This window comes from Drosophila santomea, chromosome 2L (assembly GCF_016746245.2).
Source record: "Drosophila santomea strain STO CAGO 1482 chromosome 2L, Prin_Dsan_1.1, whole genome shotgun sequence".
NCBI classification, from domain to species: Eukaryota; Metazoa; Arthropoda; class Insecta; order Diptera; family Drosophilidae; genus Drosophila; species Drosophila santomea.
The window spans coordinates 12917617-12943799 of NC_053016.2; the positions used below are offsets into that span (position 1 = coordinate 12917617).

Consider the following 26183-nt stretch of genomic DNA (forward strand, 5'->3'; position numbering starts at 1 on the left):
GTTTATTAGTTTTACAATTATTGTATTTTGTATTTTATCTCTGCAGCTTAATAGGGCTTAATTTGGCTTTAATTCTAGGAAACTTTAAATGGAATCAAAAACATGTTTACACCTCACTGTCTTTCTCGCTCAATAATTTTTCAATTTCGTTCAATTTCTCATTGTATTGCCTTCAATAGGCTTTTGTAAATCTAGCTAAAAAGTTATCTTTAGTTTAAATTCATTCAATTTGTTTTACATATGCAATGACGTAAACTTTAAATTGTGTTCTAAATGTGAGACTATTTATGATTGATGTCTAAATCACTGAACCTTTCCTGAATCGATAGAACTAAAAGTTAAGAGTTAAAGAATAGGGAAAACCAGGAGTAAAACTGATTGTTATCCATACTTGTTTTGGTATCTATATCTGATGAATATTCACAGAGATTTCTACTGTAGTTTAGTTTCGAAATTCGATTTACACATATTTACATCTGTTGACAGAAAAACGAAGCCTCTTAAATGCATCTCAGTGTGGGCATTTGGCCTACAAATGCCTCTCAACTCACGGATATTGCTATTGTTTCTGCTGGCCATCATCACTGGTGGGCGGTGGGTTAATCCCGCCTCCGTCGGCGGCATCCACAGCCCCCCTGTTCAGCAAGTAGTCCAGATCGAGGGTGATCCGGTCCAGCGTTGCATCATTGCCCCCACTGCAGCCGCTCTGCGTGGGCGTGGGCGTGGCCGGCGTCGTGGTCGCCGTGCTGGTGACAGTCGATGTGGAGACCACCGCCGCCACCATGGTGGGAAGCAGGGGGTCGAACGTGGTGCGGGACGTCGGCTCCAGGATGGTCACTCGCTTCTGCGTCTTCGGCGTTTGGGTGGGCAGCGACATAGTTGGTATCGTTGGAATCGTTGGAATCGTCTGCATCGCAGGCCCACTCAGGTTTCCGCTTATGGTCGGAGGTGGCGCCATGCTGAGGATTAGGGAGCTGGGCACAAAGTCCACGTAGGGATTATGCTGCAGCGGAACATAATGAGAAGTGCTTGTGGCAGTGGGCATGATGGCACTGGTGTGGATGCCAATTATACTGTCTGTGGATTGGAGAGCAGAGGGTTTGGGGTGGTAATCAGACTCTGGATCGTTAATAATGCATGCTCATTTGGCATCATCCACCAAGTTTGAGTGTATATACTGTTTTTGCACGGAGAATAAAGTAGTTCACAGAATATTGCAGGATTTTTAGAAAATATATTTTAATCTAATTTTTAAATGATTAAAGATACAAAGTATTATACACTTAAAACCTCGAAAATGCATTCTATTATTGGGCACTTTTTGTCTCTGTGTACTTACCAGCTGCCACGCCCTGCAGTATATCGAGCGTCTCGACGCCCACGTACTCGCCACAGGCACCTGGGCGAAAGTGCGTCGGCTGCTGATGCAAGCTGCGTCTTCCCAGGCTACCAGTGAGTCCGCCCACTCCCACGCCCACGCCCATGCCCATGCCCACGCCCATGGTGTACGCATCGTAGGCGGTACCGCCGCCCAGAATGGCGCAGCAACGGGTGTCCGGGGAGGGGGCGACGGAGAGGGTCTGGCGGTCGCCCAGAAAGGATTCGGTCGCTCCATCGGCTGTGACCTGACAGCGCGGGGCCGTCGAGATGATTGTCAACGGCAGTGGGACACCGGATGCCTGTGCTGCGGACATGTCCAGGCCCACCTTCGCCTGCAGGGGCGGGGCACCGCCCACGCCGGCTGACGAGGCCAAGGAACCGACTGCTGCGGCGGACACGCCTGCACTGGACATTGACAAGGACACGGCGCAGTCGTTCTCCTTCTCCTTGTCGTGGTTGGTGTAGACTGCAGTGGGAGAAGGTGGCGATTAGATGGTTGAAGCTGGAAATGCGATTCAGGGGGCCAAAAACCTACAGCTCAGCGGACTGTTCACATTCGCCGTCGTCGTGGTGGTGCAGTAGTTCTCGTCCAGGCTGCTCCTGCTCGTGTTGAATTTGGCCTGCTTGAGGGAGCTGCTCTGGCTGCTCCCGTTGCTGGAGAGGAAGGGTGGTCCGCGCAGCTGGCTCTCCGCCTTGATGACAAAGCAGATGAGGATGGCCGAGCCCTGGAATGGCGAGCGATTGAATCATGGCCGTGATGGTGGGCATGGCATAAACTTCCAGCCCATCTGGGCTGACCCTAATAAAATTGGGTCGCCTGAATGGAGTCATTAAGTCACGGATGACCCTTCGATTACGGCCCAGGTGGAAGTCAAACCAAGCGTTTGGGGGAATTAAATGCATGACCAAAAGGCGGCCATAAATCGAGGCCAAACCATATGGGCCATATATGGCTATTGTATCCTTTTTTCATGAGCGCAATTGATGGGAGGCATGCTCCAGATTCCGAATTCCGAATTCCCGGCCAGGATTTTCGAGCAAAATTAATTGCGAACTTAGCGCAGGGGCCTCAAGCTCAATCGACTGAATTGCTCGAATTATATAGATTCGCTCCAAGAGGATATTTAATTACATATTAGAGGGACTAACACACAGAGAAAGGAGATTTCAATCCTATGATCATATACGTAAAATGAAGACAGATATGTTTTATCTTGAATTAGACTCATTAAAGGTTTCTATAGTTATTTACTCTGTTAGTAAACTACTTTAACTTGGATTTAATGCCATAAGTGGGATATATTTTTCTGCGTGTGCTGTATACGAGTTGGCCACTGTTTAAATAATTAAATAGCAAGACAGACGCACCATTGAAAACGCCCACAATCAAAGTGATTTTGGTGCACATTAATAGTCCTGGGCCAGCAGGACCATTGAGCACTGAGTGGGTTGTAGACATTGTGGTTTTGGATTCAAGGAGGCGGCGGCTCGACCTAATTTGTTTGTGTTTGTCTTTGTGTTTGAATTTGAATGTGCCATGTGCGCATTACGCATACGCCGAGTGGTACGCACACACACGCGCACTCACATTTGCCGGCTGGCCACATCAAAGTGTGTGTGCGTGTAATTATGTGATTAGTTTTGCCAGGATATGGCAGGAGGATACACTTCGCCGTGCAGATAATTGTTTATTTAATTGGATTGAGCTGATTGCTGGGCGTGCGCGCAAAAGCACGGAACATTCTGCTTAAAGTGGCTAGAAAAATGAAATGGGGCCCGGCCATCTTGGCTTCATATAAAATTGAAACACAAGGAGATGAAGCCACTCAAGTGGCAGGTGGGAGGTAAGCTGGGTAAGTCGAGCGCACTTATTTCATTTGCACAGCAAATCACCGAGAAGTGGAATAAAAAGCAAACAATAACAGATGGAAGTGAAAGTGAAGTGAATGTGAAAGTGGCAGTGGAGACCGAAGTCAAGTGTCAAAGCCAAGGACAGAATAAACACGAAAAAGGCTTCTTATTCAGCTCTTTGATCAGGCAGTTAATGCACTCAATGGAGTCCTTGCTGCCACGCCCACTCTCGCTTTCAGCCCCATATTCTGGGCTGATTTTGCATGCATAATTTGCACGGCTGGTGCGGCAGGTGTAAAAATATGCAGGCTTCACACTTTGATAAAATATGCAACTTAAATAAGTCGTCGGAAATAAAAACGAAATGCGATTTGCATAAGCCTGCGCGACGGTGGAGTGCAAGTGGCCCTAATAGTTGGACCGGCAAATGCGATTGCTGCCGCATCAAACATTCGACCTTAATCCTGTCCAGTGATATATGTATGTGCTTATGTATGTATATATGTATTTATTGATTGGATGGTGAGCCTAATTGAATTTCAATTGCCGGTCCACCTGACGCGGCTAAGTGGATGTAAACGGTACCCCGCACTTCCCGCACTTCCCGCACTCACCAGTAGTATGCACGATATGCCGAACGGATATGCCCACAATGTATCCGGTGATGAATTAACATAAGCGATAAAGAGTCCGTCGCTGCAGATCTTGGCCAGCAGCAGTCCGCCCGCCCGGTAGAGTAGTCCAAATCTGGGAGAACGCATTAAATTAGACGAAAGAGATTTCCGTTTAACATTGTGGCGGCAGCAATTGTTTCTTTTCTTTTACTTGATCGGATTAGACGGGGCGAAATGGATGGAAATGGATGGAAAGTACTGGGCGGTCATTAAAATCTAAGTATTTCCCTCGAGTCTTATCTGTCAAACGCGTTTCCATTTTCCATTTGCCATTTACCATTCACCATTTCGCCTATTCACCCATTCGAGTGTTTCTCGACTTACCGCCTGTTCAAAGCCAGATTGAATTTATCCAATGGATGCGTATGCACATTGCGATTCTTGTGCCACAACCACAAAAGTTTCTTCATTAAAATGGCAAACAGGGCACAGAAGAGCAGGATGAAGAGCAAATCGATGCAGACGAACAGGATGAAGCTCAAAGAAGGCGATGGCGTCGTCGAGGAGTCACCCGCACCCGAACCGGAAGTTAAAGGCGCAGCTAGCGCGGAAACGGAAGTGGAGGTGGAGCTGAAGATGGAGCTGGTGCTGGTGCTGGTGCTGGTGCTAGCGCTGGAGATGCCACTCCAAGTGGCACTGAATCCACTGCTGCTTGCACTTTCAATGCCCGTGATTGATGACGTTGACGTGGCCACATCATCATCGACCGCCCGAGCAGTGGATGCAGTGGATGATGACGATGATGCAGTTGATGTCTCTGTTGGCGCGCTGCTGCTCCCATTTCCCATCACTGCCTCCGATTCGAGCAGTAAATTATCGCCGTTGAGCAGCGAGTGGGCCGAATAGAAGGCGCCAGAATCCGTATCCGCATACCCGGCCTCCTCTTTGCCCGCGCCGGCTTCCGGGGACGCGGATCCCGTCCAGAGGACCTCAAGCCACCAGTGGCGCGGCCACTGGCCAATGATGCTGCAGATTAGCGGGGCGGCGATGGCGAAGAGGAGCGGCAGCAGCCAACTGATGCCGATGGCGCCACGCATTCCCGCCGTCGAGTTGGGCGGCGGGCGGCGAGGAACGGGAGTGCTTGTGCTGGCGGTCATGATGGTGGTGGTCGTAGTGGAGCCCGTGGTGGCCCCCATGGGCGACTGAGCCCGGATCTGGGTGATGTTGCTCAAACTATCCAGTTCCCGGTCCCGGTCCCGCTCTTGTTCATGCGGCCGCTTGAGGCGGCGCTTAGTTGGCGTCGCCGGCTTGCTGCCAATTTGCAGATACTTCTTCGGCATGAGCTCCGTGTGGATGGCCAGGGCAATCGCAATCAGCGTGGAGATGCCCAGCAACAACAGCGAGGCCAGCGAGCTGCTAATGATGCCGTGCCAGCTCTGCAAGAGGAACGGAAATTGTGAACGGCCGTTAATAAGGAAATGGAGTGCTTTGACGGCTGAGCTGCAACATCGTTATTTTTAATTAAATATAAAAAGCTGTCATCGTGTCGCATCAGCAGCAGCAACAGCAGCAGTAGCAACAGCAACAGCAGCAGTAGCAACACCCATCCAAAGTAATCATTTGGTGGGATTTTTTGCAACACCCTAATGGTGACAATTTGGCATAAATTTTTTATTACACTTTTCTGGACATGGGTTATTACAAAGTTGTAAACAATTTGCGGCACATCATTTTTTTGGGTTCCGACTTTCATAACCAATTAGGAACCTGTGTCCACAATTTATAGCACAATAAAAATGCATCTTTAACTGCATTATAGCTGTTTCTTGCGGCAAATTGCTTTTAAGGCTCTAAGTACATTATCAAAATGAGAGAACTGAATGTATCTTTATGTTTTATAGCACCACCAATTAAATCTACAAAACCTTATCAACCTTTCATACTTAAAAAGAACTCAAGCAACGGGCTTAAAGTTGCGACTGCTGTGATGGGAACTTATCATCTTTAGTAGCCTTGAAGCCAAATGCGATGAAAACATTTTGTCAACTTTTTAATTTTCAATTTACAATACGAAAAGAAATATGTATATTTCCGTGCCGTCAGTTTGCCGGGGAGTGGGAAAATTATGAGTTAAGTGCGCTTAAGAGCTTTCGCCTTTCACATGTCCTGCTTGAGGGCGGGCGTACGGGTCGTATGCGTAATTTATGTTTTCTTATTTATTTATTGTTGTTTCTGTTGTTTTTGTTGTTTTTGTTGTTTCTGTTGGTTTTCCTCTCTCGTCCCGTTTAACTGTCGCACTGAAACTGTATTTTATTTATGCTCGCAAATATATGCAATAAGTAAAATGAATATTTTAATTGTATTTATTGTGGCATTGCGTGGGCGTGGTCGTGGTCGTGGTCGTGGCCTGATGGTGGCTGCGGTTGACGTCCGACGCCGTTGGCAGCCGCGTCTTCGCTGCTCCACTTCCACTTCCTCCTCCTGATACGCCTACTCCTGCTCCTGCTCCTGCTGCTCCTACTCCTGCTCCTGCTCCTGCTCCTGCCGCCGTGACACGTGTTTCAAACCATAAAATTTGCATGTGTGCACATGTTCGGCTGTGGTACTTTTTAATAAAGTTGCTCTGGCCGCGTGTGCGCGCAATTAATGTGCAATAATAATAATAATAATGACAAGTGTGTATTTGTAAGTGTGCCAGTGTGTGCACATTGTGTTATCAGGACCAAGTTTTCCCGCGGCACTTTTGCCAGCCTGAAAGTGCCGCGAAATGTTGCACAATGCACAACGCATCCTAATGACGTAAGTTGCTCATTAACTTGGCCAAGAGTCCGCATTGTGCTGCGATTGCCGTGCCAAAGGCCAGCAGTCTATGCCTGCTTTATGTTATTATCCGGACTTTGTTGGCCTCACAATCCACATTCGCATGCACGAGGAGCTTCTAGCACAAACGTTCATTACTCAAAAATTGCCTCAATTGCAATCCTTTGAGACACAGCCACATCCACATCCACATCCACATCCAAAGCCCGTATTGCGTGCGGCAGAAATGTCGATGCAGATAGCGATACATGCTCGCTCCTCCGAATGTGGTGTCCATGCTCGGATTCACAGGCATCCACATCTTTGTGCCGTCGCCAGCGTTTGTCTTTCCAGCCAGCATTGCGAGGATGCGAGTTTTCCCAGGAGCTGCACACCGAAAAAATGTTATGTCCTCGTAATTGGTCGCTCTGCAAGGACTCTAATGCTTTCTGGAGCATCAAATTCCTCACATAATGATCAATATCGTATTGCTTTCCCATTTAGACTATTTTGTGTAATTAATAACTATTTTGTGAGAGCTAACTACTAACTAGTTTTTAAACAGTGCTTTGTAATGCAATATGCCTTTGCATAGACGATCTAGTCCTGTATTATATATTTGTTTTTTTTTTGTAGAATTACTAATTAATAAACATGATGTCTAATTATATGCACTAACACACATTGCAGTTTCCTGTTACCTACTTCTTCTATGCTAGATGATACCTAGTTTTTTTGCGCAGTGTGCCTGTTGGAGCCACTTCCCCTGCCCAAGCCCGTGCATATTGCGTCCTCGCATCCTGTGCCATTGTGAATCCTTATCTGCTAGTCTCCTCGCCTTTGTCGTCTCCTCGTCGTCGTCCTCGTCCTCGTCCTCATCGTCGTCGTCGTCGTCGTCGACAATGTTTTATTTGTTTTTCATTCGTTTATTGAGCCGCTGCCTCCACGGTGGACCAGTTTATTACTAATTCAAAAATGTTATTTCTTGTTAGAGCTTTGCAGTTGCTTCATTTTTTGCTCCACGACCCCCGGGGATTAGGCATCGCAAGTTTATTCGCTTATGCTTTTCCCCGTTTCCCCGTTTCCCATTTCCCATTTTACATTTTACATTTTACGTTTATAATTTAGACGGCTTGCGGGCGCTTTGGGGACCTGCACGGATCCGGAACCTTGGCCAATGGGTTTGGAATGGAGTTTGGATGGGTTCGGATGGGTTTGGATGGGTTTGGATGGGTTTGGATAGCAGGGCCACCATGTATTCCTTCAACGCACTCGGGTTAGCGTCTTTCGCATTAACATTTTCCCACTTCAAACGTCTGAGAGTGTGCGTTTATAAATATTAATTTCGATTCCAGGCGGAGCACCTGACCTCTTGCTCCTTGGCGTTGAAGTTGGAGCTGGAGCTGGAGCTGGAGCTGGAGTTGGGAGTCGCAGTGGCCGTCGTGCATTGTTGACTTTTAATTTGCTTCCCAAGGAAGGAGGTGGATGGAGGATGCCAACAGGTTTGGGAATTGTTTTCCATGAATTTTCCGTTTGGCTGCCACGAAAACTAAATGTAAATTATTTGCTTTGTTGTCCAACAAAACTCCCAGCAGTTTTGCTTGAGGTACAAGTATATATAATATGGAATGGTAACGACTTGCAGACGACACGCTAATTTGTTTTGATGATGATTACGGATTTTTGATTTTTGCCCTGGCCTTGATTATTATTTGAAAAGTCAGGTTGAACAGGAGCTGGAAAATCGGTGATTGCCACCGCATATAATTACAACTTAAGGGTTTTCGCCCGCTAGTTAAAGCCGCTGGGATTTCCCATCCTTTAAAAGCGAGGGAGTGGGTGGAGGTGTGGATTGTGGAAAACTCGTTTGTGTTTCGATTGCCAGGCGCCGTTTTCCCATTTTCTTATATCATGCAACACTTTTTGTTATTACTTTTCCGAGCAACGGGGGCTGTATGTTTGGTTTTGGTTTTCGGTATTCGGTTTTCGGTTTTCGGTTTTCGGGTTGCTTTGCTTTCAGCTTGGCTTTCCTCCATTTTACTTGTTTATTTATTTTGGCGTAATTAAATTTCACGCTTTGCTTCACTCTTCTCATGTTCCTTTTCTGCTCCCTTTTTTCTCCCAGTGCAGTCACTCAAAGGCTTTGTGTTAAAGCGCCGCAAAACTCAGATGTTTTTTAATGCACCACAGCGCGCTTTTTCGTGGCCATTCAAATATTTAATTATTGTTTTGCATTTTGAAAGGTTGTTACTCTTTGGTACTTTTTGTATAAGCATTAAATTGTTTTAATAATAAAATCTTATTTTTTCTAACATGTTATGATGAGATATAATTAAAATTATGGACAACTTACCGCGGGCAGCATTTTCATGAATCCCAGCAGGTAGATGAGCATCACACTGGACGTGGACACGCAGAACTGCATCTTGAGGAACGTGACCGCGCACTTGCGATTGCACCAGATGGGCACCAGGATGAGCAGGGCGGATCCGCACTGGAGGAGGCAGCAGGCGCAGCTGGCGATCACGAAGATGGGGCGCCGGGGTGCGTGGTGGGGCGTGGCCTGGGAAATGCAATTGTCGAAAGGCGGAAAACAATTAGCAATTCAAACGAGCAGCGAAACGACGCGAAGCGAAGGCCAGCCAAAGTTAACCAAAATGCTGTTTGCCTTGGCAGGATGGCGCCCAGAAATCGACCGAATTCTAATCCAAATAGAATTTAAGCTACAGCGGTCTTAAAGACTTTAAATATTAAATGCTCAGCGGAAGTAATTTTAATATGCCACACAAATGACTGAAAAAATGCCGAATTTAATAATAAATGATTTCCGAACTTCATAGCACTACCTTTTTTATTTATTTATGCTATTATTCAGGTAAGCAAAATAGCTTAAGCCCCAGCAGCTGAAAAATATCACCGAAATATGAATGAAAAGCCCGCAGTTTAAGAGCCAAGTGTGTCCCCAAATAAAACCCCCTCGGCTATTCAATCCCTGTGCATCCCCAATTTAAAGTATTTCCGCCATGACTGACTGAATGCAGCCAGCACAATGCAGAATGCAGAATACTGAATTCAGTAGTTTCAGAATTCAGAGGCGAGGCCCAGAAAACCCGAGTGCATTTGGAGCAAGTTCATGGCAGCAAAGGCCAAGTTGTTGATTGCGAGCCAGGGAAGCGGAAATGTGGAAATGCGGACGCTGGAGGAGCACAAAGGGTGAGCCGCTTGGTGGAGCCGCCAGGTGGAGGCCACTAAATGGCAGGACCTAAAAGTGCCATAAATCAAAGCGGGGCTCTTCCACTTTGGTACACGTGAATCGCATGAATTGGGCAGCTGGATGCCATGGCAAATCCATGGCAAATCCACGGCAATCCATGGCACGTCGAGTGGCCTTGGCGACCTTGGTGACCCTGGCTTACATTTGGCTGGCGCTTGGTGAGCATGACCACGTAGGTTCCAGACAGCGGGCAGATGCACCTGGTGATGTTCGCCATCAGGTGCTTGGTGATGCACAGATCCGATCGCCACGTCGAGTCGAAGGAGGCCTTGTAGTCGTGACTGCTCGCAAAATGGTGCGATTAAATAAATAGTTTGTTATTCAAATTCTCAACCAGCAAAAACTCACCCACACACCGCCACCCAGTCGCCTTTCTTGGGCACACTCTCGTGCTGGAAGATGATCTCCACGTGACCCGCCTCGAAGGGCAGGTCCAGTGGCTCCCGGAAGTTGTCGTTGGAGCGATTCGACTGGAACAGCCAGGTCTGGATGATCCGGGAGGCCAGCACGTAGTCCGAGTCACGGGGATCGCTGTTGGGTTAGTAAGACATAGTAGGATGTAAATTAAATATGCAGTGTGTATATTTTTATAGCTAATTTCAAAAGGTTTATTAAAAACGAAATGAAATGTATACAATTGCAGCTAATCAAATCTCTTATGGGCAATCATCAAGATTTGATGGCAACTTTGCTGGCATTTTCTTGTAACTGAAAGCACACTTTTGGCCATTTTAGTTCTTTTGCTTCCTTTGCTGGCAGCTGCATATTTGCATTTTGTTTACAGTTGGGGAATTACACTCGTTGCTGTGGTATTGTTGCCAGTGTTTTCCAGCTGCTTGTAATACGCTTAAGCCAAGGAGCCATCCTGCCATCATTCTGCAATCCTGCCATCTTGTTGGCACAGCCAAAAGGACCAAGGAGGCTAGGAGTGACAGCAGTTGGCATTACACACATTTGAGGAGCAGGCAAACATGGCTTACGAATTATACATCGGTGGCCATAAGCCGGGCTTTAGCCAAGACAACTTTCTTGGTCGGAATGCATTAAATCGGGGTATTAAACAAGTGCAGTGGCACATTCATCTAGTGGGATCGTTTAAGCCCAAGAAGTTTCTTAAACTTTCGCCACACTTTTACAACTAATTAGCGGCCATTGAACGCAGACTAGCCAGGTGATAAATGGAAACTGGCAGCTCTGTGAACTGTGAACTCACCTGCCACGCGTGTAGTAGGTTTTGGGTAGGAAACTTTTGAGATTCTTGTACGAGATGACCGAGGCGAATATGGTTGAGTTGGCCATGATGTGCAGCAGGCGGCTGGATAGTCCGATGTCCATATACAGCTGGTCGGAAAACAAATCCTCACTGAAAAGAAAAAAGGGGAAAAAAAGAGGACGTGGAAAATGGTAAGGAAACTGCATGAGCCGTCGTAAATCAGGAAAATTGCAAATGTAGCCGCCTGCACTTAAGGCTATTAATTAGCTAAATTAGACACTTGAAAGCCGTGGAGCAGAGCATAAGATGGAAATACCTGTCCTGAAGCGACAAGGTCGCCTTGCCTTTTAGTCCTGCACTTGGTCGACTTGGTCGCTCGTCCTGGAAGTCCTGCTCCACTTTTATGAGCCATTCCTCATGCCGGCAGCTCGCCGGTTTTATGCATTTTTTATTTATGTGCGCTCATAAAATAAATTTTCCATTAGTACCCCCCTCTGGCAGTTGTGGCGGTGTGGGTGGAAAATCGCTTTTCCTTCGTCGCATATATTAATCAAGGGGCCGTAAAATGAAGTTTACTGTTTACTCGACTTGCAAATTTGCATCTACCCCCGCTCCCCTTGCTCGTAATTAGAAATTATAGCCCAGTGCTCTCGGTTCGTTTGAAAATCAGACAGACGTGTGTCTGATTTCACTTGAAAGCTCATTTATCTGTTTTTGTTTGGCAGTGCAACTCACCCGTAAATGCGTAAATTAAACGGCAGCGTTTTCACCGACGTCATGTAAATGCGCAGCGAGTTGAGTCTGTCCAGTGAAAGGGTGTCCTCATCGACTGTCAGAATGCTGGAGGCTCCAGCACCAGCACCAGCACCACTACCTCCACCAGGACCACCTCCTCCTCCACCTCCTCCTCCACCTCCTCCTCCGCCGGCTCTCGTTGACTGCAGGCTGCCCGCGGGAGCGGCGGACATCTCACCTGCCGTGACCCCTGACCCGCTGCCATCGTCACCACGGGTCGAACTGTCACCTGGCAACGGCTGGCTGCTCCCGCTGGTCGAGGTGGCCAATTGGGAGGCCGCGATGGTCTCCCGGTTCAACGCCGCCGACTGCGTGAGCTGCTGCAGCTTTTTAATTTGCTGCAAGGATAAATAAAAGGACCCACGGTTAAATAATGGCTTTCGCCGATTCATTGGGCAGATTTTTGGCCATTTAAATGCCAGCCAGGTTTTATGGTTGCTCAACTCCGTTATTTCACTCTACTGTATTTAATTTTATTATTTATCCACAAAACAAGTTCCTATTTACAGCAATAGAAAAGTCATAGCCTTTGCATGGAAATTTAATGTAAATTCCCCCGGCGATTCAAATTGAAATATAGCAATTTTTGAGGTAAAAATAATAATAACTTTGTCCCCAGTTCACAAAAATATTCCAATAAAAATACGATTTTCCAGCCCCTCAAAAGTCGGCACTTGTTTATTTTATTCGCCCAGGATGAGCAACATTTTGGCAAGTGTTGGTGAAAGCCAATATGAAGGATAGGTAGGGCAGATAATAACCCATGGCCCATATGCCATGTTTACATTTACAGACTCCACAGACTGCCACAGAATTCGACTCCAACAATGGGAATCGCATGGAGTCCGGCGATGAACTATGGGCGAAATCAATGCCACAGAGTGGCACAGAGTGGGGGCAACAAGGACGAAACCAGGTCCTGCCGCCGGCCATGTGGCATATTTTTGCAGGATGCCAGGCAAGGGGAGCGGAAAGCGCAGTCAATGAACCCGGCCATAAAAATCATAAATTGCTACGTTCTCGAGTGCAGTTACAAAGCCATAAACCGAGGCCAATAAGCAGGCGGACGCAACTATAATGTTCGACTTTTCGATTTTCCGATTTTCCGATTTGCCACAATTCACAAATCCGAAAGCCATGACCATTACAACAAAGCATCGCTCTGCATGGGAAGGGATTTGGCCATTTCTAATTCGAAAACAGGGCGGTACACAGAATTTTGTGGGTAAGCAGAAATGGGCAAGGAGTCCGGCATTTCCTGCACAAATCAAAAATATCATCGGATTTTTACATAAGATACTCCTCAGTCGTACAAGCTTTATGTTCGGCATAAATGTTTCGAGCCAACCAACAACTAATCGAAAGCGAAAACAATTCGAATTGGAAAAGTTTGTGTAATGGAACTTTTTTCGAGCAAAAAATGAAAACGTATAACGAAAAAACGAAAAACTTCAGCATCATCAGAACATTAAGCTTTGCTGCTATAAGTACCAGTGCCACGCCCCCCATACCGTACACGCCCACAAGCCTATTAAAATGTGTGGCATTCGTATGATTTCTTTAAAAGGAGCCGAAAAGAAACTCTCGAATTTGGGGGAGGAAAATAAAAGGGAAAGGCCCGCACAAAGTTTTCCATGTGCAAATTTCACTTGACTTTCGAACTAGCCACGTTTAGCAGTTTACCGGCAAATCACTTGGCCAACACAGCGCCCAGCCCCCCGGCAAAAGGGGCGTGGCCATGTGTGAGATAAACTTTTTGCAACTGGAAAGTTGGGCCCTGACTTAGGGTCACGTTTGCAGCGAATACTTTTTGGCTAAGTGATTCGCCGTGATTTGATTCGAATGGGAAGCGCTTTTGGCCCACTTTTTAGCCGTTCGAAAATAAAAAGAAAAGTGGGTCAGTTCGGTTAACTTTGCTGGTCAATACAGCGAACTTGTACTTATGCAAATCCCAGCTGCGTGTGTAGAAGTGTTTTAATCAACTTTCGGGATTCGCTTTGCAGTTATCCAAAAATGAGCACATTGCCATGTGCAAAAACTTTTTCAATTGCCATTTGCACAGAGGAAAACCACAAATCGGGGCGATCTGTTCACTGGGCGTGAATGGATATTGGTTAGCAGCAAATATACGAATTTCCATGCGAAATTATTATTATCCATCAACATATTGATGAGGCTTAGTTAGGCTGGTGGCGTATTCAAATCGAATACTATTTTTTCGGTTGATTTAAGTGGCATTATGGCATCATGGCATTATGGCATCCTGGCATCCTGGCTAAACTTGAACTTTAAAACTTCGAACTCTTCAGCTTAAGTTCGAATGAGCCGTGGAAATTGGCGTATGCCTGATTACATTCGCGGATTTTCTCGGACCGCCTCGATTCACTAATTAAACTTGATTGCGCGCAAAAAATGCGATAAACTTGCAGGGGAAGGGGATTCGACTCAGTCCATTAAACTTTTTGCTCAGTCAATAAAAACGATGCAAACTATTTGTGCAACTTTGGGAAAGTTCGAATGGTGAATGGCGAATGCCAACGCTTTTTAATCGACCCAATTATGCTGGCAAGTTTTTCAGACTGCGTCAGCTAATAAAAATTTAACATAAATTGTTCTTTCGCATCGGCGAGCGACTTTCGGGCTCACATGGCGCTAAGGCATTCTATTGAAATGCCATAGCTCAGCCAAAACTCTTGCGAAACTAAATTAATTTATGCGCATTAAAAAGTTCTTTAATCCAACTGCGCGTTAACTATGAGCTTAGCGAATATATCTCGTTTGAGGCCGGAGCAACTTCTCCCATCTTAAAGGTTGAATATTTAAGCCACTCAGTTGGCTAATAGATTATGCTGACGGTGTCCAAAGAGGCAGCCTTCCAATTATCCTCACGTCATGACAGGTTTGCCCGTTTTTCGGGGGAAGTGCCATATTCAAACAGTTGCAATCAACACTCTCATAAATTTGCATACCAAAAACGCCAGCCTTATCCTGCCAGTGTCCTTTCCCTCACTTTTATGCCGCACGCCAAGTACGCAAAAATTTGCCCACGGAATAATGCATGAGCAGTGGAGTGTCTCTGCCCTCCCCCAAAAAACAAGTCCCCCTTGAAATCCTCAGTTGAGCCGGAAACAATGGAAACCACAATCTCAAATGGAGATATACATACACCACCATGCCATTCCACCACACAAAATATAAGGATACCCCACTTTTCAGCGCCATTTGGAGGCTCGAGATTGGGCAAAAGTGTCGGCCTTTTTTGCCAGGTGATAAGGAAGTGGTTATCCTTATTGTCCTGCGGAGGGTCGCGGGTAAATTGTTTGATTGCGCCTCATTAGCGGCACCTTTTAAGGTCCTTCTCTATTAGCTGTTCTGCTCAATGGGGCGTGGATACACAAGGAAAAAGAGAGTTTAAATAACTACAAATGCTTCGTTGAGAACGGAATTTTCGTTACCAAAAGAAGATTCAAATTAGGCAGGCTTGGTTTTTAATCCCTGAGATATTTGCATAGCCAACCAATTATCGCTGCAGTAAAATCGGCACGTGTAGCACGAGGCAATCTGATCAGTAAGGATATCACATAATTCAGCTCACACAGGACATGGGTAAAACCACTGACAAACCTGAAAAATGCACAAGCTCATGCATATCGAAAAAGGTATTCATTACCAGGCTGGGCCGGCAGGCTCATCAATTCTCCGGCTGCTTTGGAAATCCGTACACGGCCTTCGGGAACGGGGTAGACAAATGTCCGTATGCAAATTGCAGGAGCCCAATGACAGGCCAACTACAAGCTAAATAAAAGCTGGCAAGGCCCACCTTTTGGCCCAGTTCAATGTTCAATGTTCAATGTGTTCGATGTTCGGTGTTCGATGTTTCGAGCGTAATAAATAAATGCCCGGAATGGGTAAGGAAACCCGGGCTGGCAAATATTGAATATGGCTGCAGGATATAAATTATGGCGCTCTGCCTTTTCGCTGCATGTATGGGAGTACGGAGTACACTGGGCATAATTTATGCGGGATTGCAGGTATAGCATACCGCCACTCTGGCACTGCGCTATCCTGGCATCCTGCTATCCTGGCATCGTGGCACTTACCTGTTGACTGTTCAAGGATTGGGCATTCTGCATGACTTTATCCAGGATGCGCAGTATAATCTCCGCGGCCATCTCGCGCTCCAGTTGTGTGCCTTTCAATTGCAGGTAGGTGTCGAGCTGTGAAGTGGCCAAGGAAACACAGTTGAGACAACATAATACAAGTGGCAAGGATTACCCGCCCCACCCTCTCCGTTTTTAAGGGGCCCCAGGATGGAGGAAGCTCCTCCTCAAAGCAATTCGTTAGTCGGGAAATTTGTGTGCGCATTAAAATGAAAAATGGTTGCTAGGCGACCCCAAAAAAAAAGAAAAAGGCGAAGAAGTTTTCTTTGACTGCAGTTTCGGTTGCCCGAAAATTGTGTGAAAAATGACAAGCCGCTCGGCTCAGCAGCTTTTTGCATTCATTTGTGTGTAAAAATAGTTGCTGCCCCATCTTCTCAAGTGGCCGCCAGCCAGGTTTCCAAGGATCCAAGGATCCGAGGAGCCAGGTGAAGCTTAAATGTGTTAAGGGTTTTGCGGTCGAAGCAGACGGACCAGATAAATGCCACACAAAAAAACGGAGTTTGCGGCAACAGGATATTTTGGAGCAATGGGAATTGCAATTCCGATTTTGATTAGGCCAATTTAAGCAAATCTGTCACAATACGGAAATGTTAAGGCCATTCCCCTGATGGCCTTTACACTTTAATCTGGGATGAGTATGAGTGTAAGTTTGGAATCTATACCATCTGGATCCTCACCTCATGCAGCATATCGATGAGGAAGCTGGCCTCGCCGGGCAGAAAGCTGTGCCTTCGCTGCAGAGTGAACTCGAAGCAGGCCTTCAGGATGTTGGAGGAGTTCGTCTGCTGGAATCCGGCACTCAGGGCCAGAAAGCGGTTGTAGATGAGCAGCAGTTCGTCCCGGACGCAGCCGGAGAAATCCGGTAGCAGCCAGGTGGAGTTGCCCGTGTCCCTCTGTTCGCAGATGCGTTTCAGGTGACCCTCGAATCCGCGCGGGCAGTCGGTGATGATGGGCGAGCCGGGGGCACTGGTTGGCCAATGGACGCCGTAGGTGGATTCAGCCGGACAGACGTGCACGGCATTCCGCTCGATGACATTGATGTACACACTCCGGGAGACGGGACGCACACTATTGGATACCAGACAGGCGTACTCCGCTGACTTCTGGATGTTGTTGATCTTCAATATGCTGCCGTCGGGATACAGGTCCTCCCACATGGCGGTGGCCGCGTCCGACTGGAAGAGCACACCATTGCGCGTCCAGCTGTAGCCCAGTTGTGCATACCGCTTGATGTCATCGTTACCGGGTGACAGACATCTCACCCGCAAGGAGTCACCTCGCTGCAGGGTCACACTCGCCGGATCCACACGCAGACGGGGCGGAGACTTGATGTGGATGTGCAGGGAGCGGCACTGCTCGACGCCCCAGTCGGTCACCTGGAGGAGCAGGAGAAAGCAGGAGGAAACCAGAAGGTGGTGGTGGTTAGTTCAGCTCATTTAACAAAGTCCAGTCAGAGGGACAGGCCACAAGAAGCGCCTGTCAGCGGCATACCATAATGCCATCGCTTTGGTTACTCATATCAACAGAAAGCCACAGTCGTGGTCAGGAAAACTATATACTAGCTATAGCCACGACTGTAAATTGAAATAAAAGCTACAATATAATATTCACACTGTATTGCTTATAATTGAATTATATTACTCACTACTAGTGAAGTATATATGTATACTTTGAACTATTATTGCCGCCTCAATTGTAAGCGGATTGAGAGCCCAGCAATGCCCGATAGCCGAGAATCAGCAGCCTTGTCGAAGAGCATGGCACACATCCTGCAGGATGGGCAAGGGGGGCATGGGGGGCATGGCCATGTCCTTTGCACGCATGTCGACATGGACAAGGGAAACAGCAGTTGTGGCCAGCTACTGTTTCTCGAACTGGAATGGCTGTCAGCCGTCGCCGAGGCATCCAAGGATTTGTTTAATAGACTTATTTGCTAGTCAGCAGGACCTCATTGTGTGCTGATTGGATATGACGAGTCCTGATTTGCTTGAGTTTGCCCATCGACTTTGTGGAAATGTGATATGCTGATATGCAGTCATAATCAAATGTTGGGATGGGTCTCGTATATTAGTTTATGAAAAGTAGTTTAAAGGCTTAACAGCCGGAACGCAATGCAAATCATATTTGTCATTGCAAAATAGGGCATTGAGTTGGGGATTAGTATTTGCTCGAACGGCAACTCAGACGATGTCCAAGGACTCTTGAAGCTCCACACGAGACAAAGTATTTACGACCATTTGCTTGCTGGCCCAAGTTGGCTACTTAAGGCCTTGGTAGGATTGTGTGGGTTCGAGCCAACCTTTTGCATTTATTTATTTATTTCCACGCGGATGGCAAGCAAACGAATTGTAAACTTGCTTTGTCGGCATCAATGTTGCACATTCCTCCTTTGGGAAAGCATCGAGTGCTACACTCGGCAAAAAGGTTGTGAATTCTATTTGTAGTCAGGAAATAACCCTACGGTAAGTAGTTGTATATACTTTAAGTTTTCAAATATGCGAGGGGAATAGATATGTCTCAGCTAACAAAACCTAAGTTGCAGGTGAGTAACTCTTCAGGCAAGGATACTCTGCATAGTTATTTCAAGTGGGAAAACCCAGACATTGCCACGCGTCAACGATGATGATGATGATGGGCTGCTGCCCAGCCCACTTCCGTTTCAAATTTAAAAAAAAATATATAAAACAGAAAAAAGGGACAAAATGATACAGCTAACGAGGAGGCGGCATCATTGACGCCGTGCTGAAGGTATCGCGCACTTGTCTGGCCGGGTCTCACTGCATCCTCGTCTGATATCTGGGCCCTCGGGCTCTTGGATTCAGTCGATCCGGAAATATTTAATAGACAGCGAGAGCGAAACACTTTTGCTGTAAGCCAAAGGTTAGATGGCATTTTTATGGCCATGGCGGCTTTAAATTCTGCGCTTCTCTTTGTGCTCCTCCGAATCGGGATGTGTCGTTGGGATTTGCAGTGGCATTTACGACTTTGCAGCGTCAACAAATCCTGGCCGGCCACAAAATCCAAATGCCAATTAACTCATTAAGTTGCGACGCTGGCCGACTGCAAAACTTCGACATCGGAACGAGGAGAGGAGCGCCTTTATGGCTAAATGGTATTTTATTGGCCCGGATAAGTCGCGTCTCATTAACAGGCCAAGTCGTTAAACAACACATTGTGCCCCGTGAATGGCTAAGCATTTGGCCCGCACACTTTGCGCCGATCAATGAACAACACTCCAACGGAATTAATAGTTCATAAAATGGGTTATTTTCGAAGCCACCAGCATTTATTTGGCTAATGGATATTGGCATTGAGGTTTCGAAATGCAACCGCAAAAACTGGAAGCAATCTTGTTTCTTATTGCTTTAATATTGTGGCAAATTAAGAGAGAAAGATACCCTTTCCTTTGCCCATTCAAACAGCAGTTGGCTCATACTTCATAGGTCGACACATCCTTCTTTCGGTACACTTATAATCCAGAGGACACTTAAGCTCCAGTCGTGTCCTGCGAAATCTGAAGTGGCTTAGGCAGTGGGGCTAATGCAGCTGGCTTAAAGACAGCACCGCTTGGGGCCATTGTGCACGTAATGGACCCGAGACGCCCGAGACGGCTGAGTTCCCCAAGGCGGATGAATTAATTGCAACAAGGCGTATACTTAATATCAATACATAAATAATAAATGCGCACTGGCACACGCCCCCATTAGAAGTATACGCTTGCTGTTTCGCTTCACTCATATATATATGGCTGTGTATTGCTGTGAATTCCTGTGTATTCTTGTGTATTTCGGTGGACAACTTATGGACGTGGACATGCATCCGAGTCCCCAAGTACGCATAATGGGCCGTGGAGGCATTGGCAGGCGCTTTATTGACTTGGAACCCGAGGCGGTGTTATTGAAAAGGATTCATGCGCTCGAGTTTTCAGCAAACAGCTGCGAGACGTGGGCACAATCGACCTTCAGGGACCCAGTTTGGAGCACTCAGCTCCAGCTCAGGTCCGGCCCTCATCCTCGTGATTATCGTTCAGTTGTGGCTGCTGCTGCTGCCTCGTCCTGCCATCCTGCCGTCCTGCCATCCTGCCTTTGATCTGCAGGGTGCGTCATTACGAGGGAGCCAGGACAATAATAAGTGAGCGGCACGAGGCGCGCCAAAGGCACAAAGCGGCCAAAGCAGAGGCTCCCCCATAAAGAACTTAGTGGAATCCCCCTTGGGCTGGAGAGCCTCGGACCAGGCACTAAATACAATGGGTCTTGTGTCCTGGTTACTGCGTCCTGGGCCCCAAGAAATGCCAGCTGGGTGGTGCAACAGATGCTGACGCTTTTTGTGGTTGCAGTTCCCCTCCTTTGATTGCGATGCGGACTTAAAGTGCTTAAATCTGAGCGCAAATATAGTAGAATGTTGTGTATTAAAATGGGGAGCCATTATGCTAATGCCAAAGTTCAATTGAGTTGGCAACAATTCCAAATTTGATTTATACTGATTTATACTCGTACGCAAGGGACGACGCACATTTTATTACAATCTCCCGTGAGCAGACAATCAAATTACCATTTGATTTATAACTAACTTGGCATCCAAGTGAGTTGGTCATGTGTTCACGTACTTGGTGGTCCAAACTTTTCTTGGGCCAACTTTTCACGTGGCTTCCTGTACGGCCAATATTTTTTTACAAGCCATTTGCGTAATATGTTATTACCTAAGCCATAAAGAAGGGTCCTGCAGGATTTGGGCAGCCAGGAAGAAGGGCAGTTTTTGGGTCTAATCGTCCGGAACAATTTAAAACTCTTATTTAGTACCGGGCTGTAAGCCAAAAGAGAGAGTGAGAGTGAATCCAGGGCCTAAAATCATCTTTGGGCATCCGTAAATTTATACCCGGAAACCGCAGTCAAAAGAATGTTTAATACCATAGATTAAAATGTAATTGGCCCCCGAGAAAGAGCATTCAAGTGCAATGGATGGCCACATTTCTCTCCATCATACTCCTTTTCTATCTGGCCGCTCTACCATATTTTAATTAGTCTAATTAAAAGCAACGTTATAGCGAAAATGAAGAACACAGCCGTGAACAGAACGCGGCTAAGCCAAATGTAATTATGTGGCCTTCTGGAATGGAAGGGGCCTGGGATTTTCCAGACGGCATAAAACAGTCGGAAGAGCTCTGCGCTGTTATGATATGGCAATTAGACTGATTAGTCAGCTGAAAATACTACGGGGCGTCTGCCGAGGCCTGAAAGTGCCCGGGGAACCGTAATCGCTATAAAAAAAGAAAAGCCAAAGGACCAAGTGGCATTTTCAGATCATCAGCGCGGATTGACATGGCATATATTTTGAAGCCATGATGCAGAATCAATGCTGGCCTAGTTACGACTTCTAAAACAAGTTACATAGATCCTTTAGAAAGAATTATTGTAATAAGTTAAAAAGCAATGTAAAGAAAGGAATAATTATTAGATATTAAGAGCATTTAAATAGAATGGAATTGATAGGAACTGAGGTAACTTAATGATGAAAGTCGAGCATAGACAGTGCTACCTTAGAATAGATAATAATATTTTGGGCTTAGTAGCCGAGTATGATCACTTACCTTGCAGCTATAGACGCCCTCGTCGATGCGACTCGCCTTGGTCACGCCCAGAATGGCGGTGTAGACATCCTTGGTTTCGGGCGGCAGGACCGTGGTCCAGATTTCCCTGCAAGGAGCAGATGAGCAGATGAGCAGATGAAAGCGCTGGTTAGTCATGCTAATTAGCACTCCACTTTCGGTTTCCGCGAGTGAAAGTACTTGAAACAGATTCGCACACTGCCAGTCGTGCATTAATTCTCACGCCCCGTGACAGTCAAATGCCGAATTCCGAATGGCGAATGGCAAATGCCAAATACCGCATACAATATGCCATATGCTGCAAGCTGGATGCCATGGAGTGAGCCGGGCCAAGTGAGCTGGATCATATGCAGCAAGTCCGCTAATTGACACACTAATAGCAGCTCACTTATCACGGCCCCATATCCCCATAGCCCCCACTTCCCCCCTATACCGTAGCCCATGGCATCCTGGGCGAAAGAAATCATTGCTAATGGGGAAACAATCGCGGATGCTGCGGTTCGAAGTCAATTAGCGGGAACATGTTTCATTTTCAAATGTTTTTCGAAATGCCCTGGATGCGGCTGGGTGCTGGCAACGCATTGTTGCTAAAATTGTTAATAGTTTTTGGTTTCGTGGATAAATGGGTCGGTTTACACACGTACTCGCATGTGCCAATGAGTTTCGCCAATGAGTCTGGCTGTTGTAAATCTGGTTCAACCATCGGGGGAATGTGTTTGCAAACGTGGAATCAATCAACTGGCTAGACAACTTTTACTCTCACTTACGTTCCTACATGACTTTTTATACACATACATACATACATATATAATCCGGCATTCAATTATGCGAGAATCGCAGAGCTCGTGTCTCTGGCAAGCGACGTGGAATCGCGTAATTGCGAATTTAAATTCCGCTTGAGCAAAAGTTGCGCAAACTGTCGAAAATGCACGGTAAGCCTATTAGACTCCTCCCGGGCATGGCTCATAATCCTCCAGAGAGCTGGAAATCGCAGATTGCACCTGGTTGCAGTGGTGGTGGTGCTGGTGGTGCTGGTGGCAATGCATTGCATGAGCACTAAGCAAAGTAAACCGAAAGCCGAAAACCAAAACCTTCCAGCTGGCAACAACTTAAGTGCTGTTTGAGGTTTTCGTGGCCAACAAACATCAGCAGTTTCCGCCTCACTCTTCTTCTTGCGCCTTTCTTCCGCCGCCTGAGTGCATTTCACTAATAACTTTTACGCATGGATAGCGCTGACGTCACGCCGGCAAAAAGTGCCCAAAAACCGCATCCTTAACCGCATCGCCCACCCACTCGCATTGCCAGTACCTTTGGCCCAGCTATTTACAGGTGTAGAGGCGTCTATTGAGCTTTCGCATGCAGAGCACTTAACCTACAATTTACTAATGGCACCGGGCGGAAGGAGTCCTTTGTGGCCCCAGCTGGGCACCGCCAAGCACCAAGCACCTTCAAAATCAATTAAATGGCAACGGAAGTAATAACACTCCCAACCGGAAGTGCGTAACGCTTAAATGCAATGCAGCAGCAACACCGTACCAGTGCCGACTATGATGTCCTCGCAGGACTCGCTAACTACAACCGCAAAAACAGCAACGCGGCCACAGGTCCTGTTTGGCGCCCCGCTTACGGCAAATGGGCCCAGGCAGGATTGACATCGACTTTGACGTCCTGCATTGTCCGGCATTGTTCAGCATTGTCCTGGTCGTCCTAGTCCTGGTTGTCCTGGTTGTCCTGGTTGTCCAGGAAGCTGGCTAAGCCGCAGCAGCACCACTAATGCCACTGCATTGCCCGGCGCAAGTGCAACTGCAACTGCAACTGCAACTGCAACGGCAGCAACTGCATAGCAGGACGAAGGATTAGGACCTCAGCGATGCGTACGTGATGTGCAAAGGAGCTGGTGGTTTGCTCTCTTTTGAATCGACTGCTATCTAATATCGCTGCGAAACAGCTGAACATTATTCGTTTTGGCTCGTTGGTGAGCTGGGCTGTAGCCCATTCGATTCGCTTCATGGTGTGTGCTCAATTCGATTTGCCTCGAAGGATACACGCATATACTGTACGAAAGGACCCAACAAAGGGCGCATATACGCATGTCCTTAATGCATGTATTTATCTGGATCTGGGCTGGATTATCCGCGCAATGGCCTCTAAGCTGTGTGTCAAATAATCTTCAAGTTTGAACGCCATTCGGTGGGATTTGCTTGCAGATATTTATTTTTATGGCAGGCAAAGGTTCCGAAAAAGTAAATCTCTTTTACTTATTTATTTAGCTGATAAACGTATAACAATCCGCGTTGCAGTTCGCCAGTTTCAGTTAGGGTATTTGGGGTTTCAGTGCTCGCTTCCTGTTAATGATGCATTTTCCCAATGCGATTTGCCTCACGTAACCATCTCCGGCAACTGAATTTGCTCCCGGGGCAGAAACGTTTCGTTCCGTTGTCGGCTGCGGTTGCAAAATGCATTTGCCACTCCCCTGCCAAATCCCCCTCCCCCTCTGGTCCGCCTTCCGGAATTGCAAGCGCTACAAATGGCCCGCAAAATGCCTTTGCGTAGGCGTGCGTGTCTGTGTGCGTGTCCTGTAAATACAACTGCAGCCAGACGACGGCCAGGATGCGAGTCCGCAGGATGCGAGCCTGTGACGGGAGGGCATCCCCAAGCTGCGCGCTTCATTTGAGCTGATGTGCTTTGGTTGCTGGTCAAACAACTCATAACAACGCATTGGCTGTAAGGTTCAATGGACCAATTACGTCGGCACTGGTGGCAAAGTCTTACGATGTCAGCAAACTCTGATGTACATGCTCCAAAATCACGGATTTTCCAGCCAGTAATGCCCACTTTGCACTAATCACGAACAGTTCGAACCGGGGGAAAATGTTCAGCATAAAGGGTGGTGCCACATAAAACCACTGTATACGATACATAGGTGTTCTTTCAGTAAAATACTTAGTTATTTTACAACTAAGATAGCCAGCTTGAAAACGTGCTTAAATATACTCCCATGTTCAATCAGCAAATGGAACTTTGAAAAAGGTTAGAAAAGGTTGCCATTAAATGTTGAAGCTTCAATTTCCATTTAAGAACAAATGATAGCAAAGGTTGCCATTAAATGTTGAAGCTATAGAGTTCCATTAAATCAACTCGTCATGCGAATATTTATATTTTCCTACATGTCAATGCTGTCGCTGTTTAAGATCCCCTGTCGGAAACAAGTCCTTCTGCATTCCAGCACCCCAGAGACCTCCAGTTTGCAGCTCCGTTACCGTCTGATGTGGCATCAATTTGCTTAATTAGCTGTCGCGTCCTCATGTGCAAGTTGGCTAATCCCCGGGGATATTTGATTGCTGTGCGATTGAAAAGTTGGCAGAATAACATTCAATCGGCGCCCCGCAACGGATCAAAGACCATTGCAAAAAATTAGTTGTGAGCCGCATACCGATTTCTGCGCACTGTCGACCAGCGACACATAAAAACCATGAAACAACAATGGGAATGACCCATGGCGATGCTCGATGGTCAATAGTCGGTGTTTTTCTAGGTCCTGCGAGCGGATGAGGTGCATATGGGCGCTTTTTATGGACAACGAGGCTGGAGGTCCTTTGAGCACGGACATACGCACTTTGGCATTCATATGCGTGGTTTGTAAATATAAAATATCGAATCGGATTCCATCGGAGTGTTTTATGAGTTCATAAAATGGGTGTGTAGGTGTTTATTATCGTTGTGTTATTTTGGTTTGTCCCCACCGCCAGCAATATGGCATGGGAAATTGAAATTGTGAAGTTGCTTTTCTTGCTGAATATTTTATCGCCATCGCCATACTCGTAAATATGAATATACCACGGCCCGGCAAGTGAGTCCATCCAATATCTTAAAGCTGCAGGCATCATTCCCGCAACCGTAACTAGATTAGAATTGAGCCTGTCCGTCCGGATAACTGACAAGTCCTCCGTCCGCGGACTCGACCCATTCGAGGGCCATATAAAAAGTTTATTAAACGCAACTACGCATAAAAACAAAACGATGACAAAGTACGCGACCTCGTCGCTCCTTTCTCGTTTCCCAAACATTTTTTTCAGCTGCAACAATTCACTTGAAGATGTAGCAAATTTCATTAGAATCGTAACAGGAAAACGTGTCTCAACGTCTAAATTGCAAGGGACCAAAACCAAATCAAAAACGGAGCAGTAGCCCACGATTTCGCAGAAGGCCGCAGGCCTGATTGGGCTCTTATGAAGTGGGTCACAGTTCCTTACTTCTTATATATTATTTTGGGCACAATATGTTGGAGCTGAAGAGTGCTACAGCAAAGTTGCACAACTATTTGTAAACGAACTCTATAGATAGTAAATCAAAATATTAAATTCCTCATCCGACATTTAATTGCAAGGGTTGCATACCCATTTTTGTATAGAAAATAATCTTGGGTCGATGGAAAAACTACATACATATGTATACATTTTCAGCTGACTAGCTGTGTATCCTTGTTGTCCTT

The 26183-nt window shown here is 46.6% G+C and overlaps 1 protein-coding gene across 2 annotated transcripts in view; it reads right to left on the reverse strand.

Moving 5' to 3' along the window:
* Positions 1-375: 375 nt before the first annotated feature.
* Positions 376-26183, reverse strand: part of LOC120443916 — a 105990-nt gene continuing 80182 nt past the window's right edge. For both annotated transcript variants that reach the window (XM_039623356.2, XM_039623355.2), the window contains 13 exons: positions 21674-21779; positions 16764-17462; positions 16027-16143; positions 11867-12264; positions 11132-11281; positions 10267-10449; positions 10061-10199; positions 8998-9207; positions 4230-5281; positions 3846-3978; positions 1916-2105; positions 1340-1846; positions 376-1077 (listed from right to left, as the gene is read on the reverse strand). In XM_039623356.2, coding sequence (XP_039479290.1) covers positions 560-1077; positions 1340-1846; positions 1916-2105; positions 3846-3978; positions 4230-5281; positions 8998-9207; positions 10061-10199; positions 10267-10449; positions 11132-11281; positions 11867-12264; positions 16027-16143; positions 16764-17462; positions 21674-21779 — 4402 coding nt within the window. In that variant the 3' untranslated portion in view covers positions 376-559. The remainder of the gene's footprint in view (positions 1078-1339; positions 1847-1915; positions 2106-3845; positions 3979-4229; positions 5282-8997; positions 9208-10060; positions 10200-10266; positions 10450-11131; positions 11282-11866; positions 12265-16026; positions 16144-16763; positions 17463-21673; positions 21780-26183) is intronic.